This window comes from Salvelinus namaycush, chromosome 5 (genome assembly GCF_016432855.1).
Source record: "Salvelinus namaycush isolate Seneca chromosome 5, SaNama_1.0, whole genome shotgun sequence".
Classification (NCBI taxonomy): Eukaryota; Metazoa; Chordata; class Actinopteri; order Salmoniformes; family Salmonidae; genus Salvelinus; species Salvelinus namaycush.
This window is the reverse complement of record NC_052311.1, coordinates 73,665,885-73,686,321: the sequence shown is the minus strand read 5'-3', so window position 1 is coordinate 73,686,321 and position 20,437 is coordinate 73,665,885. Positions and strand designations below refer to the sequence as shown.

The following is a 20,437-nucleotide window of genomic DNA, read 5'->3' as shown; positions in this document are numbered from 1 at the left end:
AATTGATTTCCATTCAAAATCCTACTTCCCCCCTAAACCTAACCCTAATTCTAAACCTAATCCTAGACCTAATTCTGAACCTAACCCCTACGTTTAGAATAGCCTTTGTCCTCATGCGGATGTGGGAAATGTCCCCATGAGGGACAATTTTCCTTGTTTTACTATCCTTGTGGGGACCTAAAATCACCAAAAGTCCCCAGAAGAATCACCCCCCCCCCCACACACACACACACACACGCACACTGTATTCCTAGGAAGGGGCAGGCCGCTGGGAGACGGCGCCCTCAGGACAACAACAAAGGCCACACTAATTGCTGATTTAATTTGGAAAGTCTCCAGCAGTTGATTTCTATAAGTTGACATCCAGAAAGTCTATCGATGCCCTTTGTGTTTGATTAGATGGGCTGAATGATGGCTTCAAGCTGTGGACAGTGGCTCTGAACAGCTCTGACGCTGAACAACAGGTTGTGTGTGAGTGGCTCGGATGCCTGCTCCTTACTCAGTGGCATGTAAACCCCAGTCAGGAGGTGTGTTGTGCTTCTTTGGTGAATTCTCTGCTGAGCTATTCTAGTCTATTCTATTATACTCTATTATATTATAGTGTATTATAGTCATTATATTATAGTGTATTATAGTCATTATATTATAGTCATATATGAAATACAAAGACAATCCAGAAATATGTCATTTATGTGCATCATTAACAGAGTTCAAATAAAACTAAGCCTTGAATTATAATAGCTGCCAAAGGCGTAAGACAATTCAAATTTTCAAGCAGCCTTTACAAGCTTTTTCACCGTAACTTTTTAATTTAACAGTAATCGCTGAATTATTTGCAGACAGAGATAGCCGAATAAACAATTAGCGTAGGATGGATGGATGCTAGATAGATAATACTTCCAGTATGTTTTTAGTACCAAAACAATAGATTATTGTTCTTGTACAGCTTAACGATTTGAACAAAACAATTTCTTCTGCTGTAACTGATCTTTTACGCTCTCACTATGATGTCATCGGTAATGCATGTGTTTCTATAAATATACAAATCAACTCATTCAAGTTTTTGAAACATGATCCATTCATTTTGAGCTGTTTGTGTGGACTTTGAATCAGGGTAGATCCTGTGTCTAGTTCACTGCACATCACAGTCCTTGTTCTCGTAGTTCAGTTATAAGCCATGTCCTCCTCTGTTCTGTACACTCCACTGTGGAACTCCGGGACACTCCACTCTAGAAGTCTGGAACAGTTCAGTCCTCGTGGTCCGTCGGTGGTAAACATAACCTTTATGCTACCAGGCCGAGTCTGGCGATCTTTGCCGAGAGGAATGAGTGGAGGATGAAGACGATAGGCTTTGGGCACGAGTGGAGGTCCAACTGCTGAACATAGAACAGGAGAGAATGTTAGATGTTACATTACAGTTCCATTAGTTCTATTCTATTACGGTTCCATGAGTTCTAATGGTGAGTTCCATTAGTTCTATTCTATTACAGTTCCATGAGTTCTAATGGTGAGTTCCATTAGTTCTATTCTATTACAGTTCCATGAGTTCTAATGGTGAGTTCCATTAGTTCTATTCTATTACGGTTCCATGAGTTCTAATGGTGAGTTCCATTAGTTCTATTCTATTACAGTTCCATGAGTTCTAATGGTGAGTTCCATCAGTTCTATTCTATTACAGTTCCATGAGTTCTAATGGTGAGTTCCATTAGTTCTATTCTATTACGGTTCCATGAGTTCTAATGGTGAGTTCCATGAGTTCTATTCTATAACAGTTCCATGAGTTCTAATGGTGAGTTCCATCAGTTCTATTCTATTACAGTTCCATGAGTTCTAATGGTGAGTTCCATTAGTTCTATTCTATTATAGTTCCATGAGTTCTAATGGTGAGTTCCATTAGTTCTATTCTATTACAGTTCCATGAGTTCTAATGGTGAGTTCCATTAGTTCTATTCTATTACGGTTCCATGAGTTCTAATGGTGAGTTCCATCAGTTCTATTCTATTACAGTTCCATGAGTTCTAATGGTGAGTTCCATCAGTTCTATTCTATTACAGTTCCATGAGTTCTAATGGTGAGTTCCATTAGTTATATTCTATTACAGTTCCATGGGTTCTAATGGTGAGTTCCATCAGTTCTATTCTATTACAGTTCCATGAGTTCTAATGGTGAGTTCCATTAGTTCTATTCTATTACGGTTCCATGAGTTCTAATGGTGAGTTCCATTAGTTCTATTCTATTACAGTTCCATTAGTTCTATTCTATTACAGTTCCATTAGTTCTATTCTATTACAGTTCCATTAGTTCTAATGGTGAGTTCCATTAGTTTTATTCTATTACAGTTGTGGTGTTCTGAGAGCAGAACACATCTAAACAGAGTTATTTTCATAAACAGCAGAGGGACTTGCAGGACAGTGTTTCAGTATGCCCATGTATGACTCATTTCCTGTTTAACGTATAGGGGATTCTGTGGAAACTTTTCCATCTTTACTTGTTTGTGTTCATTTAACCGTGGCTAAGTAGAGCAGAAGAGAAACTGCAATGAAATATGAGTCAACTGTTTTTTTTTGTCCTCCATCATCAACTAACAGAGATGGTTGTTATGAGTGGTCCTGTCCCTAGTAGAAACAATGGTCCTGATAGGTGAATGATAACCAGGTTAATGTAGGGGAAAGGTCGCATGGTGGATCTACTGTAGTGTGGAGTATCAAGAGAAGGATGCCTTGCTTCTTGTTTAAAAGAAACACACTTACAATTTCACCCTCTTTTCCAGTGAAATCCAGGAAGAGCCTCCTGACCCCGTCGTCGGAGGACATCTTGAGGCGTTCGAAGGGGTAGCAGAGGAGAGGTTTGGCCTGGTTCTGGTTCCCCTGGTCCACCTGGTCCTCCCCCTTCTGCTCAGCCAGGACAGAGAAGCCCTGCTCGTAGTGGATCACCAGCCTGCACTCCTGGCCCTTGTACATACAGCCTGGAACAGAACAATAGAATGGGTAACAGCCTGGCCCTTGTACATACAGCCTGGAACAGAACAATAGAATGGGTAACAGCCTGGCCCTTGTACATACAGCCTGGAACAGAACAATAGAATGGGTAACAGCCTGGCCCTTGTACATACAGCCTGGAACAGAACAATAGAATGGGTAACAGCCTGGCCCTTGTACATACAGCCTGGAACAGAACAATAGAATGGGTAACAGCCTGGCCCTTGTACATACAGCCTGGAACAGAACAATAGAATGGGTAACAGCCTGGCCCATGTACATACAGCCTGGAACAGAACAATAGAATGGGTAACAGCCTGGCCCTTGTACACACAGCCTGAAACAAGACAATATACTGGTGGGTGAATAAAGTTCCACTAACCTTTCAGTATTTTTTTTAACTGTATACACATCCCAAATCAAAGGGCGAGCTAGAGAACATGTAGGAACAGTAGGAAGGGAGGACGCAGGATTCGAACCCCTGTCTCCGGGCTTGCAATATACAGTGTGTGCTTGTGCTGGGAGTGTTGCTACTAGACCACAACAAGCTATGTACTGCTACGTCATTCCTGAACCTTGTACATCCAGCCTGTAACAGGACAACAGCTGGGTGAAAACAAGGCCCTGTCCTGGCTGTATATTAGGACTACTGCTGCTTGGTGCTAGTGGGTGGGAAATGAGTTCTGGACCAGATGTCAGCCATTTTAAATCCAGATAAGTGATTTGGCTTGTAATCGTACTTAGACAAAAAACAGACAACGGCTGTATTTCACCTTTGTTGTTTTTCTAATTAATCCCTTTTAAATTATTCTCCAGCTCTTGAGAAGAAACTACCATTTATGTAACTGCCTTGCCTATAGATGTTTTTTAATATATAATGTTGTACTCTTTGAAAGTCTGATTCCTTGTCTGTCCCGTATACAATACACTGATCTGTGTGTCAGATATATCGATTCCCATGCTGTCAATCCCAGCCCTTGCCATTGCTCCATGCTCGTCACACATGATCTCCTGTGAGCAGGGCGTAGAGCAGGACGTACCAGCTCTATTGTATCCGTGTCAACAAGCTACTTCTGAAAGGACTTTACATGTGTTCCAGTAAAGCTCTGCAAATCAAGGCTTGTGTGACTCTCTGTCAAGAGGTAACAGCCTTTTGTAAAGACTCAAGCTAAGATGGAACACTTTACTGATAAACACACACTGTTGCCTGGAAAGACAGTTTCACAAAGGACTTATCTTCTTTAGAGGGCAGTCCGAAAGGTATTGTTGTGTTAAAGGCATCGTCCGTATCATATCGTCTTCATATTGCTGTCACAACAACATTCTCTTAATACTGACTTAGAATTACCTGTGGGAAAAGGTTGTATGGAAAGGTCAGAGGTCAAACTAACATGTACCCAACTCTCTCAGGTGTTTGTGTTTTTTTTGTTCCACAATAAGGAAATACTACTCCCTACCTGAAATGCTTGACCTGTGTGACTCCCACCAACAGGGAAACACACACACAAAGATGCTTTCAGTCAGACACAAAGACCCTCCATTCAGAGTGGCAAACCACAGAAACCTCCCCAAGGAAAGCAAGGTGGATCCAGTTTGGTTACTATAACTACCAGAATCCTTAAAAGGTCATTTACGGACAGAGGAACTTTTGAGTGCTTTCTAGCCCTTTGGGGTCTGGAAGTAGTTTATCCCCAAACTCTAACCCTGTAGGGTCTAGGAGTAGTTTATCCCCAAACTCTAACCCTGTAGGGTCTAGGAGTAGTTTATCCCCAAGATCTAATCCTGTAGGGTCTAGGAGTAGTTTATCCCCAAGCTCTAATCCTGTAGGGTCTGGGAGTAGTTTATCCCCAAGATCTAACCCTGTAGGGTCTAGGAGTAGTTTATCCCCAAGCCCTAACACTGTAGGGTCTAGGAGTAGTTTATCTCCAAGCTCTAACCCTGTAGGGTCTGGGAGTAGTTTATCCCCAAGATCTAACCCTGTAGGGTCTAGGAGTAGTTTATCCCCAATATCTAACCCTGTAGGGTCTAGGAGTAGTTTATCCCCAAGATCTAATCCTGTAGGGTCTAGGAGTAGTTTATCCCCAATATCTAACACTAGGGTCTAGGAGTAGTTTATCCCCAAGCTCTAACCCTGTAGGGTCTGGGAGTAGTTTATCCCCAAGCTCTAACCCTGTAGGGTCTGGGAGTAGTTTATCCCCAAGCTCTAACACTGTAGGGTCTAGGAGTAGTTTATCCCCAAACTCTAACCCTGTAGGGTCTAGGAGTAGTTTATCCCCAAGCCCTAACCCTGTAGGGTCTGGGAGTAGTTTATCCCCAAGATCTAACCCTGTAGGGTCTGGGAGTAGTTTATCCCCACGCTCTAATCCTGTAGGGTCTAGGAGTAGTTTATCTCCAAGCTCTAACCTTGTAGGGTCTAGGAGTAGTTTATCCCCAAGCCCTAACCCTGTAGGGTCTAGGAGTAGTTTATCCCCAAGCCCATGTCTATGTTAGATTTCTTTCCCACACGTGACATACAGTGTGCTATTCACTCCTTGATAGAGAGCCCTTCTCCTGCTTGTGTGCTTTAGGTGCTTACGTTACAATATTAAGCAAACACAACTGTGATGACATCATAAACCCCTATAGTCAACAGTCTACCAAGCAAACACAACTGTGATGACATCATAAACCCCTATAGTCAACAGTCTACCAAGCAAACACAACTGTGATGACATCATAAACCCCTATAGTCAACAGTCTACCAAGCAAACACAACTGTGATGACATCATAAACCCCTATAGTCAACAGTCTACCAAGCAAACACAACTGTGATGACATCATAAACCCCTATAGTCAACAGTCTACCAAGCAAACACAACTGTGATGACATCATAAACCCCTATAGTCAACAGTCTACCAAGCAAACACAACTGTGATGACATCATAAACCCCTATAGTCAACAGTCTACCAAGCAAACACAACTGTAGTCAAGTCTATCAAGCAAACACAACTGTGATGACATCATTAACCCCTATAGTCAACAGTCTACCAAGCAAACACAACTGTAGTCAAGTCTATCAAGCAAACACAACTGTGATGACATCATAAACCCCTATAGTCAACAGTCTATCAAGCAAACACAACTGTGATGACATCATTAACCCCTATAGTCAACAGTCTACCAAGCAAACACAACTGTGATGACATCATAAACCCCTATAGTCAACAGTCTACCAAGCAAACACAACTGTAGTCAAGTCTATCAAGCAAACACAACTGTGATGACATCATTAACCCCTATAGTCAACAGTCTACCAAGCAAACACAACTGTAGTCAAGTCTATCAAGCAAACACAACTGTGAGGACATCATAAACCCCTATAGTCAACAGTCTACCAAGCAAACACAACTGTAGTCAAGTCTATCAAGCAAACACAACTGTGAGGACATCATAAACCCCTATAGTCAACAGTCTACCAAGCAAACACAACTGTGATGACATCATAAACCCCTATAGTCAACAGTCTATCAAGCAAACACAACTGTGATGACATCATAAACCCCTATAGTCAACAGTCTACCAAGCAAACACAACTGTGATGACATCATAAACCCCTATAGTCAACAGTCTACCAAGCAAACACAACTGTGATGACATTATAAACCCCTATAGTCAACAGTCTACCAAGCAAACACAACTGTGATGACATTATAAACCCCTATAGTCAATAGTCTATCAAGCAAACACAACTGTGATGACATCATAAACCCTTATAGTCAACAGTCTACCAAGCAAACACAACTGTGATGACATTATAAACCCCTATAGTCAACAGTCTACCAAGCAAACACAACTGTGATGACATTATAAACCCCTATAGTCAACAGTCTACCAAGCAAACACAACTGTGATGACATCATAAACCCTTATAGTCAACAGTCTACCAAGCAAACACAACTGTGATGACATCATAAACCCCTATAGTCAACAGTCTACCAAGCAAACACAACTGTGATGACATCATAAACCCCTATAGTCAACAGTCTACCAAGCAAACACAACTGTGATGACATTATAAACCCCTATAGTCAATAGTCTATCAAGCAAACACAACTGTGATGACATCATAAACCCTTATAGTCAACAGTCTACCAAGCAAACACAACTGTGATGACATTATAAACCCCTATAGTCAACAGTCTACCAAGCAAACACAACTGTGATAACTGTGATGACGTTATTAACCCCTATAGTCAGTCTATTAACAATACCTCTGTATTACAGACCACTGATCACAACAGGAATATGCCAGTGGATAAATACATGCCCTTAACAATAAATAAGAGACTAGATAATAAATAATAAATCGTTAATACATTATAAATAATAAAACAGCCCCTGGACAATATCTGATTCTGACCATCGCTTTATTTTGAGCCAGTTGAATAACGGTCTCAAACGCGAAAAGCCAAATCCCTCAATATGCGTCCTAAATGGCACCACTGCGTTCGGGAATAGGGTGCCGTTTGAGACGCAGTCTCCGTAATAATCATCACTGGAATCAATGGAAACGTAGCTCCTCAGCCAAAAGAGGCCCTTTTCCTCTAAAACCCCCCAATATGGCACTAGGCCCAGACCCCGACGTAGAGCTCAGCTATTCTTAGGACCAAATATTCTAATACTAATATTAACAACGTTTTCACTGTAAATAAAAGATTAAAAAGATTTAGCCAAATGTCACACAGTCTACAGACAGTCAACCAAACACTCCAGAGGTCCATAGAGGTCCATAGAAGACCATAGAGGTCAATAGAGGTCCATAGCATGCCTCTTTCACAGATTCACAGACACTGTCCAGACAAAGTTTATTAGTTTCCTATTCTTTAACCTGCCCAGACATGTTGCATTAGTTTCAAATCAAATTGTATTTGTCACATACACATGGTTAGCAGATGTTCCGACAGTGCAGTAATATCTAACAAGTAATCTAACAATTTCACAACACCTACCTAATACACAAATCTAAAGGGGTGAATGAGAATATGTACATGTAAGTATAAGGATGAGCGATGGCCGAGCGGCATAGGGAAGGTGCAATAGATGGTGTAAAATACAGTATAGACATGTGATATGAGTAATGTAAGATACGTAAACATTATTAAAGTGGCATTATTTAGAGTGCCATTGTATAAAGTGACTAGTAATCCATTTATTAAAGTGGCCAGTGATTGGGTCTCAATGTAGGCAGCAGCCTCTCTGAGTTAGTGATTGCTGTTTAGCAGTCTGATGGCCTCGAGATAGAAGCTGTTTTTCAGTCTCTCAGTCCCAGCTTTGATGCACCTGTACTGACCTCGCCTTCTGGATGGTAGCGGGGTGAACAGGCAGTGGCTCGGGTGGTTGATGTCCTTGATGATCTTTTTGGCCTTCCTGTGACATTGGATGCTGTAGGTGTCATGGAGGGCAGGTAGTTTGCCCCCAGTGATACGTTGTGCAGACCACCCTCTGGAGAGCCTTGCGGTTGAGGGCGGTGCAGTTGCCGTACCAGGCTGTGATACAGCCCGACAGGATGCTCTCGATTGTGCATCTGTAAAAGTTTGTCAGGGTTTTGGGTGATAAGCCAAATTTCTTCAGTCTCCTGAGGTTGAAGAGGGGCTGTTGCGCCTTCTTCACCACACTGTCTGTGTGGGTGGACCATTTCAGTTTGTCTGTGATGTGTACGCCAAGGAACTTAAAACTTTCCCCCTTCTCCACTGCGGTCTCGTCGATGTGGATAGGGGGGTGCTCCCTCTGCTGTTTCCTGAAGTCCACGATCATCTCCTTTGTTTTGTTGATGTTGAGTGAGAGGTTTTTTTCCTGACACCACACTCTGAGTGCCCTCACCTTCTCCCTGTAGGCTGTCTCATCGTTGTTGGCAATCAAGCCTACTACTGTTGTGTCGTCTGCAAACTTGATGATTGAGTTGGAGGCGTGCATGGCCACGCAGTCGTGGGTGAACAGGGAGTACAGGAGGGGGCTGAGCACGCACCCTTGTGAGGCCCCAATGTTGAGGGTCAGGGAAGTGGAGATCACTTCACCACCTAGGGGCGGCCCGTCAGAAAGTCCAGGATCCAATTGCACACGGCGGTGTTGAGACGCTGGGCGTCTAGCTTGATGATGAGCTTGGAGGGTACTATGGTGTTGAATGCTGAGCTGTAGTCAATGAACAGCATTCTTACATAGGTATTCCTCTTGTCCAGATGGGATAGGGCAGTGTGCAGTGGGATGGCGATTGCGTCGTCTGTGGACCTGTTGGGGCGGTATGCAAACTGAAGGTGGCCGGTAAGGTGGAGGTGATATGATCCTTGACTAGTCTCTCAAAGCACTTCATGATGAGAGAAGTGAGTGCTACCGGGCGGTAGTCATTTAGTTCAGTTATCTTTTCCTTCTTGGGTACAGGAACAATGGTAGCCATCTTGAAGCATGTGGGGACAACAGACTGGGATAGGGAGCGATTGAATATGTCCGTAAACACACCAGCCAGCTGATCTGCGCATGCTCTGAGGACGCGGCTAGGGATGCCGTCTAGGCCAGCAGCCTTGCGAGGATTAATACGTTTAAATGTTTTACTCATGTCAGCCACGGAGAAGGAGGGGGGGGGGGGGGGGGGGGGGGGGGCGAAGTCCTTGTTAGCGGGCCACTGTATTATCCTCAAAGCAAAGAAGGTGATTAGTTTGTCTGGAAGCGTGACGTCGGTGTCCGTGACGTGGCTCGTTTTCTTTTTGTAGTCCGTGATTTCCTGTAGACCTTGCCACATACGTCTCGTGTCTGAGCCGTTGAACTGCGACTCCACCTCGTCCCTGTACTGTCATTTCGCTTGTTTGATTGCCTTGCAGAGGGAATAACTACACTGTTTATATTCAGTCATATTCCCAGACCTCTTTCCATGGTTAAATGCGGTGGATCGCACTTTCAGTTTTGCACGAATGCTGCCATCCATTCACGGTTTCTGGTTAGGGTAGGTTTTAATAGTCACAGTGGGTACAACATCTCCAATGCACTTATTTATAAACACACTCTCTGAGTCAGCGTATAGGTCGATGTTGTTCTCTGAGTCAGCGTATAGGTCGATGTTGTTCTCTGAGGCCGACCGGAACATATTCCAGTCCGCGTGATCAAAACAATCTTGAAGCGTGGCTTCCGACTGGTCGGACCAGCGTTGAATGGTTCTCGTTACTGGTACATCCTGTTTGAGTTTCTGCCTATTAGACGGTAGGAGCAAGATGGCGTCGTGGTCGGATTTGCTGAAGGGAGGGCGGGGAAGGGATTTGTATGCATCACGGAAGTTAGAGTAGCAGTGGTGGAGGGTATTGCCCATGCGCGTAGCGTAATCAATATGCTGGTAGAATTTAGGTTGCCTTGTTCTCAAATTTTCTTTGTTAAAATCTCCAGCTACAATAAATGCAGCCTCAGGATGTATGGTTTCCAGTTTGCATATAGTCCAGTGAAGTTCCTTGATGGCCATCTTGGTGTCTGCTTGAGGGGGAATGTACACAGCTGTGACTATAACTGACGAGAATTCTCTTGGTAGGTGAAATTTGATTGTAAGGAATTCTTTGTCGGGTGAGCAGAAGGACTTGAGTTCCTGTATGTTCTTATGATTACACCATAAGTCGTTAATCATAATGCATACACCCCTGCCCTTCCTCTTCCCAGAGAGGTGTTTAATCTCTGTCGGCGCGATGCATGGAGAAGCCCGGGGGCTGAACTGATTTCGACAACATATCCCGAGAGAGCCATGTTTCCGTGAAACAGAGAATGTTACAATCTCTGACGTCTCTCTGGAAGGCAACCGTTGCTCGAATTTTGTCTACCTAGTTGTCAAGAGACTGGACATTGGCTAGTAGTATACTCGGGAGCGGTGGGTGAAGTGCACGTCTACGGAACCTGACCAGGTGGCTGCATCGTCTGCCCCTTCCGCGGCACCGTTGTTTTGGGTCAACTACTGGAATTAGATCCATTGTCCTGGTTGGTGGTCCGAACAGAGGATCCGCTTCGGGAAAGTTGTATTCCTGGTCATAATGTTGGTAAGTTGACGTTGCTCTTATATCCAATAGTTCTTCCCGGGGTAACAATGTAAGAAATAATACATAAAAAAACAAAATACTGCATAGTTTCCGAAGAACTCGAAGCGAGGGGACCACCTCTGTCGGCGCCATCTATATAAACTCACCAAAAAAAGAAATGTCCCTTTTTCAGGGCCCTGTCTTTCAAAGATAATTCGTAAACATCCAAATATCTTCACAGATCTTCATTGTAAAGGGTTTAAACACTGTTTCCCATGCTTGTTCAATGAACCATAAACAATTAATGAACATGCACCTGTGGAACGGTCGTTAAGACACTAACAGCTTACAGACGGTAGGCAATTAAGGTCACAGTTATGAAAACGTAGGACACTAAAGAGGCCTTTCTACTGACTCTGAAAAACACCAAAAGAAAGATGCCCAGGGTCCCTGCTCATCTGCGTGAACGTGCCTTAGGCATGCTGCAAGGAGGCATGAAGACTGCAGATGTGGCCAGGGCAATAAATTGCAATGTCCGTAATGTGAGAAGCATAAGACAGCGCTACAGGGAGACAGGATGGACAGATGATCGTCCTCGCAGTGGCAGACCATGTGTAACAACTCCTGCACAGGATCAGTACATCCGAACATCACACCTGCGGGACAGGTACAGGATGGCAACAACAACTGCCCGAGTTACACCAGGAATGCACAATCCTTCCATCAGTGCTCACTGTCCGCAATAGGCTGAGAGAGGCTGGAATGAGGGCTTGCAGGCCTGTTGTAAGGTAGGTCCTCACCAGACATCACCGGCAACAACGTCGCCTATGGGCACAAACTCACCATCGCTGGACCAGACAGGACTGGCAAAAAGTGCTCTTCACTGACGAGTCGCGGTTTTGTCTCACCAGGGGTGATGGTCGGATTCGCGCTTATCGCCAAAGGAATGAGCGTTACACCGAGGCCTGTACTCTGGAGCGGGATTGATTTGGAGGTGGATGGTCAGTCATGGTCTGGTGTGTCACAGCATCATCGGACTGAGCTTGTTTTCATTGTAGGCAATCTCAACGCTTTGTATTAAAGGGTAGACATACTCCTCCCTCATGTGGTACCCTTCCTGCAGGCTCATCCTGACCTGACCTTCCAGCATGACAATGCCACCAGCCATACTGCTCGTTCTGTGCGTGATTTCCTGCAAGACAGGAATGTCAGTGTTCTGCCATGGCCAGCGAAGAGCCCGGATCTCAATGCCATTGAGCACGTCTGGGACCTGTTGGATCGGAGGGTGAGGGCTAGGGCCATTCCCCGCAGAAATGTCCGGGAACTTGCAGGTGCCTTGGTGGAAGAGTGGGGTAACATCTCACAGCAAGAACTGGCTAATCTGGTCCAGTCCATGAGGAGGAGATGCACTGCAGTACTTAATGCAGCTGGTTTTTGTTGTTGATGTTTCCTATTCTATACACTGTCCAGACATAGTGTATTAGGTTCCTATTGTATACCCTCCTATGACAACAATGTTTACGTGGGCCTAGCAAAGACAGCAAAGCTTATGTCTGACAGCTGATGCCATGTCACAATAAGTGAAGTGATATATTATCCATTCCTAAAGAGCTCTTAGTGAAAACAACATATTTGACGTGGTTCCCTCAGTCACTGGATCAGTAACAACATGTTTGACATAGTTCCCTCAGTCACTGGATCAGTAACAACATGTTTGACATAGTTCCCTGAGTCACTGGATCAGTAACAACATGTATGACATAGTTCCCTCAGACACTGGATCAGTAACAACATGTTTGACATAGTTCCCTCAGACACTGGATCAGTAACAACATGTATGACATAGTTCCCTCAGACACTGGATCAGTAACAACATGTATGACATAGTTCCCTCAGTCACTGGATCAGTAACAACATGTTTGACATAGTTCCCTCAGACACTGGATCAGTAACAACATGTATGACATAGTTCCCTCAGACACTGGATCAGTAACAACATGTATGACATAGTTCCCTCAGTCACTGGATCAGTAACAACATGTATGACATAGTTCCCTCAGACACTGGATCAGTAACAACATGTTTGACATAGTTCCCTGAGTCACTGGATCAGTAACAACATGTTTGACATAGTTCCCTCAGTCACTGGATCAGTAACAACATGTATGACATAGTTCCCCCAGACACTGGATCAGTAACAACATGTATGACATAGTTCCCTCAGACACTGGATCAGTAACAACATGTATGACATAGTTCCCTCAGACACTGGATCAGTAACATGTTTGACATAGTTCCCTCAGACACTGGATCAGTAACATGTTTGACATAGTTCCCTGAGTCACTGGATCAGTAACAACATGTATGACATAGTTCCCTCAGACACTGGATCAGTAACAACATGTTTGACATAGTTCCCTCAGACACTGGATCAGTAACAACATGTATGACATAGTTCCCTCAGACACTGGATCAGTAACAACATGTATGACATAGTTCCCTCAGGCACTGGATCAGTAACATGTTTGACATAGTTCCCTCAGACACTGGATCAGTAACATGTTTGACATAGTTCCCTCAGACACTGGATCAGTAACAACATGTATGACATAGTTCCCTCAGTCACTGGATCAGTAACAACATGTTTGACATAGTTCCCTCAGACACTGGATCAGTAACAACATGTATGACATAGTTCCCTCAGACACTGGATCAGTAACAACATGTTTGACATAGTTCCCTCAGACACTGGATCAGTAACAACATGTATGACATAGTTCCCTCAGTCACTGGATCAGTAACAACATGTATGACATAGTTCCCTGAGTCACTGGATCAGTAACAACATGTATGACATAGTTCCCTCAGACACTGGATCAGTAACAACATGTATGACATAGTTCCCTCAGACACTGGATCAGTAACAACATGTATGACATAGTTCCCTCAGACACTGGATCAGTAACAACATGTATGACATAGTTCCCTCAGACACTGGATCAGTAACATGTTTGACATAGTTCCCTCAGTCACTGGATCAGTAACAACATGTATGACATAGTTCCCTCAGACACTGGATCAGTAACAACATGTATGACATAGTTCCCTCAGACACTGGATCAGTAACAACATGTTTGACATAGTTCCCTCAGACACTGGATCAGTAACATGTTTGACATAGTTCCCTCAGTCACTGGATCAGTAACAACATGTTTGACATAGTTCCCTCAGACACTGGATCAGTAACAACATGTATGACATAGTTCCCTCAAACACTGGATCAGTAACAACATGTATGACATAGTTCCCTCAGACACTGGATCAGTAACATGTTTGACATAGTTCCCTCAGACACTGGATCAGTAACATGTTTGACATAGTTCCCTCAGACACTGGATCAGTAACAACACAGTTGATAAACACTGGTTGCGCCCTATTCCCCATAGGGCCCTAGTCAGATGTAGTGCACTATACTGTATAGGTAATAGGGTGTTATTTGGGACACAGATTTGTTTTGACATGCTGTTATAAACTCTGATCAACTGAACTAAGTCAGTGAGGAAAATCCCTCCTCCCTTTGTCTCTCCCACTCCCAACATGTGTCTGATCTCCACTGTAGCTTATGACAGAGGGCGAGGAGAGAGAGAGATCCTCCTTATAAATGGAGAAGCTGTTTAGCAGCTAAATAAAAGTGTGAAACGTGCAGGAAACTCTCTCCTCTCCTGGCTGGGTAGTGTGGACGTCTCTCACCTAACAGCTGTTTACATTTCCACTAGTGACGAGAGCTCTGCTCCTCTCTACCAGTCAGCTACAACAAGCCTGCAGCACACGTCCGGAACATCTCAGATAGCAGCATGTGTGTTTGTGTGGTAGCAGGCATCTTCCAGTATGTAACTCTAAAGTAACTGAAGGTTAGCCTGTTGTTGTGAGCAACGTGCTGAAACGATGGAAGTTATTAATAGACGACCAAAACATTGTAGTGACGCCAGTAAAAGTAATGTGAGCCATATTGAGAGAGAGAGAATATAACTCATATTTATGTTTATTTATTTTCCCTTTTGTACTTTAACTATTTGCATATTGTTACAATACTGTACATAGACATAATATTCATCTGAAACTTTTGTGTGTGTAATGTTTACTGTTCATTTTGATTGGTTATTTCACATTTGTTTAATATCACACACACACACACACACACACACAGACCACACACACACAGACCACACACACACACACAAACCACACAGAGCACACACACAGACCACACACACAAACACACAAACCACACACACACACACACACACACACACACACACACACACACACACACACACACACACACACACACACACACACACACAGGTCACACAGACCACACAGACAGACCACACACAGACCACACACACACAGACTACACACACACAGGATCTCACAGTGACATTCCGTTCCTTTCTAAAAACACTCCTTTCTCAATGTCTTCCATGTGACTGACCGGCAGTAACACCCCCTTACCAAACACTGCAGCTCTGAGTACTGTACTGAGACTGACAAACCCGTCTATGTTACAACCACACTAACATGATAACTAACCTTGATTTGAGTTACTCCCCAAGCTAATGTCTACCTAGGCTCACTGGTAGTGACTTGGTTAATCAAGGCTTTAGCTCAGTGGGCTCACACAGTCTTATAGCAGGGTCGGTGTAGTGGTACTCACTGGTAGTGACTTGGTTAATCAAGGCTTTAGCTCAGTGGGCTCACACAGTCTTATAGCAGGGCCGGTGTAGTGGTACTCACTGGTAGTGACTTGGTTAATCAAGGCTTTAGCTCAGTGGGCTCACACAGTCTTATAGCAGGGTCGGTGTAGTGGTACTCACTGGTAGTGACTTGGTTAATCAAGGCTTTAGCTCAGTGGGCTCACACAGTCTTATAGCAGGGCCGGTGTAGTGGTACTCACTGGTAGTGACTTGGTTAATCAAGGCTTTAGCTCAGTGGGCTCACACAGTCTTATAGCAGGGTCGGTGTAGTGGTACTCACTGGTAGTGAATGGTTATTCAAGGCTTTAGCTCAGTGGGCTCACACAGTCTTATAGCAGGGTCGGTGTAGTGGTACTCACTGGTAGTGAATGGTTATTCAAGGCTTTAGCTCAGTGGGCTCACACAGTCTTATAGCAGGGTCGGTGTAGTGGTACTCACTGGTAGTGAATGGTTATTCAAGGCTTTAGCTCAGTGGGCTCACACAGTCTTATAGCAGGGTCGGTGTAGTGGTACTCACTGGTAGTGACTTGGTTAATCAAGGCTTTAGCTCAGTGGGTTCACACAGTCTTATAGCAGGGTCGGTGTAGTGGTACTCACTGGTAGTGACTTCTTTGATCATCTGGGCAGAAGAGTGACAGCCCGTAACGATGTGCCTAGTCCACAGTGAAAGGTCCTGACAGGTCTCAGCTCTGAACAGGTGGGCCTCGATGCCCAGTCTGGTTCCTGTACGTGTGGCGAAGGACAGCTCCACCCCCGGCTGGGGAGAGCCTCGGTCTGGACCAGAGTGCACCAGCCTACAGACAGACACACATTCTGTTATAAGTGCCTGCTGTTGATTGAGACTAGCTAGTCAGTGCTGTAACTATATAACCCTTCACACCAAGGACATAAAGGTGTAATAATTGATAACATGATAAATAGTAACAGAGTTCTTGGCTGTGTTCAGTAATGGAAACATGTTGTGGACGTGTCCTCCAGTGCCACCTCATCTTTCACGTGTTTTCTGCACCATGAGGCCAATAGAGGGCAGGTGTGTTCTGATTATTGCTTGGCCAATAGAGGGTAGATATCTTCTGATTATTGCTTGGCCAATAGAGGGTCGATGTGTTCTGATTATTGCTTGGCCAATAGAGGGTAGATATCTTCTGATTATTGCTTGGCCAATAGAGGGTAGGTGTGTTCTGACTATTGCTTGGCCAATAGAGGGTAGGTGTGTTCTGATTATTGCTTGGCCAATAGAGGGTAGGCGTGTTCTGATTATTGCTTGGCCAATAGAGGGTAGATATCTTCTGATTATTGCTTGGCCAATAGAGGGTAGGCGTGTTCTGATTAGTGCTTGGCCAAAAGAGGGTAGATGTGTTCTGATTATTGCTTGGCCAATAGAGGGTAGATATCTTCTGATTATTGCTTGGCCAATAGAGGGTAGGCGTGTTCTGATTATTGCTTGGCCAATAGAGGGTAGGTGTGTTCTGATTATTGCTTGGCCAATAGAGGGTAGATGTGTTCTGATTATTGCTTGGCCAATAGAGGGTAGGTGTGTTCTGATTAGTGCTTGGCCAATAGAGAGCAGGTGTGTTCTGATTATTGCTTGGCCAATAGAGGGTAGGCGTGTTCTGATTATTGCTTGGCCAATAGAGGGTAGGCGTGTTCTGATTATTGCTTGGCCAAAAGAGGGTAGATGTGTTCTGATTATTGCTTGGCCAATAGAGGGTAGATATCTTCTGATTATTGCTTGGCCAATAGAGGGTAGATGTGTTCTGATTATTGCTTGGCCAATAGAGGGTAGATGTGTTCTGATTATTGCTTGGCCAATAGAGGGTAGATGTGTTCTGATTATTGCTTGGCCAATAGAGGGTAGATGTGTTCTGATTATTGCTTGGCCAATAGAGGGTAGATGTGTTCTGATTATTGCTTGGCCAATAGAGGGTAGATGTGTTCTGATTACTCCTTGGCCAATAGAGGGTAGATATCTTCTGATTATTGCTTGGCCAACAGAGGGTAGATGTGTTCTGATTATTGCTTGGCCAATAGAGGGTAGGTGTGTTCTGATTATTGCTTGGCCAACAGAGGGTAGGTGTGTTCTGATTATTGCTTGGCCAACAGAGGGTAGATGTGTTCTGATTATTGCTTGGCCAATAGAGGGTAGGCGTGTTCTGATTATTGCTTGGCCAACAGAGGGTAGATGTGTTCTGATTATTGCTTGGCCAAAAGAGGGTCGATGTGTTCTGATTATTGCTTGGCCAACAGAGGGTAGATGTGTTCTGATTATTGCTTGGCCAATAGAGGGTAGGCGTGTTCTGATTATTGCTTGGCCAACAGAGGGTAGGTGTGTTCTGATTATTGCTTGGCCAACAGAGGGTAGATGTGTTCTGATTATTGCTTGGCCAATAGAGGGTAGGCGTGTTCTGATTATTGCTTGGCCAATAGAGGGTAGGCGTGTTCTGATTATTGCTTGGCCAATAGAGGGTAGATATCTTCTGATTATTGCTTGGCCAATAGAGGGTAGGTGTGTTCTGATTATTGCTTGGCCAATAGAGGGTCGATGTGTTCTGATTATTGCTTGGCCAATAGAGGGTCGATGTGTTCTGATTATTGCTTGGCCAATAGAGGGTCGATGTGTTCTGATTATTGCTTGGCCAATAGAGGGTAGATGTGTTCTGATTATTGCTTGGCCAATAGAGTGTAGGCGTGTTCTGATTATTGCTTGGCCAATAGAAGGTAGATGTGTTCTGATTATTGCTTGGCCAATAGAGTGTAGGCGTGTTCTGATTAGTGCTTGGCCAATAGAGGGTAGGCGTGTTCTGATTAGTGCTTGGCCAATAGAGGGTAGGCGGGTTCTGAACATTGCTTGGCCAATAGAGGGTAGGCGTGTTCTGATTATTGCTTGGCCAATAGAGGGTAGGCGGGTTCTGAACATTGCTTGGCCAATAGAGGGTAGGCGGGTTCTGAACATTGCTTGGCCAATAGAGGGTAGGTGTGTTCTGAACATTGCTTGGCCAATAGAGGGTAGGCGTGTTCTGAACATTGCTTGGCCAATAGAGGGTAGATGGGTCCTGAACATTGCTTGGCCAATAGAGGGTACGTGTGTTCTGAACATTGCTTGGCCAATAGAGGGTAGGCGTGTTCTGATTAGTGCTTGGCCAATAGAGGGTAGGCGTGTTCTGATTATTGCTTGGCCAACAGAGGGTAGATGTGTTCTGATTATTGCTTGGCCAATAGAGGGTAGGTGTGTTCTGATTATTGCTTGGCCAACAGAGGGTAGGTGTGTTCTGATTATTGCTTGGCCAATAGAGGGTAGGCGTGTTCTGATTAGTGCTTGGCCAATAGAGGGTAGGCGGGTTCTGAACATTGCTTGGCCAATAGAGGGTAGGCGGGTTCTGAACATTGCTTGGCCAATAGAGGGTAGGTGTGTTCTGATTATTGCTTGGCCAATAGAGGGTAGGCGTGTTCTGATTAGTGCTTGGCCAATAGAGGGTAGGCGTGTTCTGATTAGTGCTTGGCCAATAGAGGGTAGGCGGGTTCTGAACATTGCTTGGCCAATAGAGGGTAGGCGTGTTCTGATTAGTGCTTGGCCAATAGAGGGTAGGCGGGTTCTGAACATTGCTTGGCCAATAGAGGGTAGGCGTGTTCTGATTATTGCTTGGCCAATAGAGGGTAGGCGTGTTCTGATTAGTGCTTGGCCAATAGAGGGTATGTAGGTTCTGAACATTGCTTGGCCAATAGAGGGTAGGCGTGTTTGGAGTGGCGGAGGATTATCATGTGGTCATGGTTGGGTTGTTCATGGTGGATGCTACTAACCATGTGGCTAAGATAAGATAAATGTGTTTTGCTATTTGACTTGCAGGAAGACGGTGTCTTTTGCTTACTGTGTGGATAGCAGCAGCTATTTGTCTTGTGGCTAGTAGAGAGAGGGTGTGTGTAGCGTACCGTGTAGCTAACAGAGGGTATGTGTGTGCAGGGCTGTGCCAGGATGCCTTCATGCGTGGAAGGCTGTGATAGAGGAGCAGGTCTTTCTCCGTCACCATCACCAGCACTGGCTTCCACTGCTGCTTCTCATTCTCCGTCTGGGAGAAAACACACCACACCGTGTTAGAATACTCTCTGTCTGGGAGAAAACACACCACACTGTGTTAGAATACTCTCTGTCTAGGAGAAAACACACCACACTGTGTTAGAATACTCTCTGTCTAGGAGAAAACACACCACACTGTGTTAGAATATTCTCTGTCTGGGAGAAAACACACCACACCGTGTTAGAATACTCTCTGTCTGGGAGAAAACACACCACACTGTGTTAGAATATTCTCTGTCTAGGAGAAAACACACCACACTGTGTTAGAATACTCTCTGTCTAGGAGAAAACACACCACACTGTGTTAGAATACTCTCTGTCTGGGAGAAAACACACCACACCGTGTTAAAATACTCTCTGTCTGGGAGAAAACACACCACACTGTGTTAGAATATTCTCTGTCTGGGAGAAAACACACCACACCGTGTTAGAATACTCTCTGTCTGGGAGAAAACACACCACACTGTGTTAGAATATTCTCTGTCTAGGAGAAAACACACCACACTGTGTTAGAATACTCTCTGTCTGGGAGAAAACACACCACACTGTGTTAGAATATTCTAGGTCTAGGAGAAAACACACCACACCGTGTTAGAATACTCTCTG

At 44.4% G+C, this 20,437-nt stretch overlaps 1 protein-coding gene across 2 annotated transcripts in view; it reads right to left on the bottom strand.

Annotated features, from left to right (window-relative positions):
* Positions 1-672: 672 nt before the first annotated feature.
* Positions 673-20,437, bottom strand: part of sntb1 (syntrophin, basic 1) — a 58,389-nt gene continuing 38,624 nt past the window's right edge. Inside the window, exons 4-7 of one of the 2 annotated variants that reach the window (XM_038995200.1) lie at positions 19,687-19,823; positions 16,357-16,553; positions 2,751-2,965; positions 673-1,373 (exon numbers count right to left, since the gene is read on the bottom strand). In XM_038995200.1, coding sequence (XP_038851128.1) covers positions 1,284-1,373; positions 2,751-2,965; positions 16,357-16,553; positions 19,687-19,823 — 639 coding nt within the window. In that variant the 3' untranslated portion in view covers positions 673-1,283. Of the gene's footprint in view, positions 1,377-2,750; positions 2,966-16,356; positions 16,554-19,686; positions 19,824-20,437 lie in introns of both variants that reach the window. The other variant, XM_038995199.1, reaches the window with a different exon arrangement.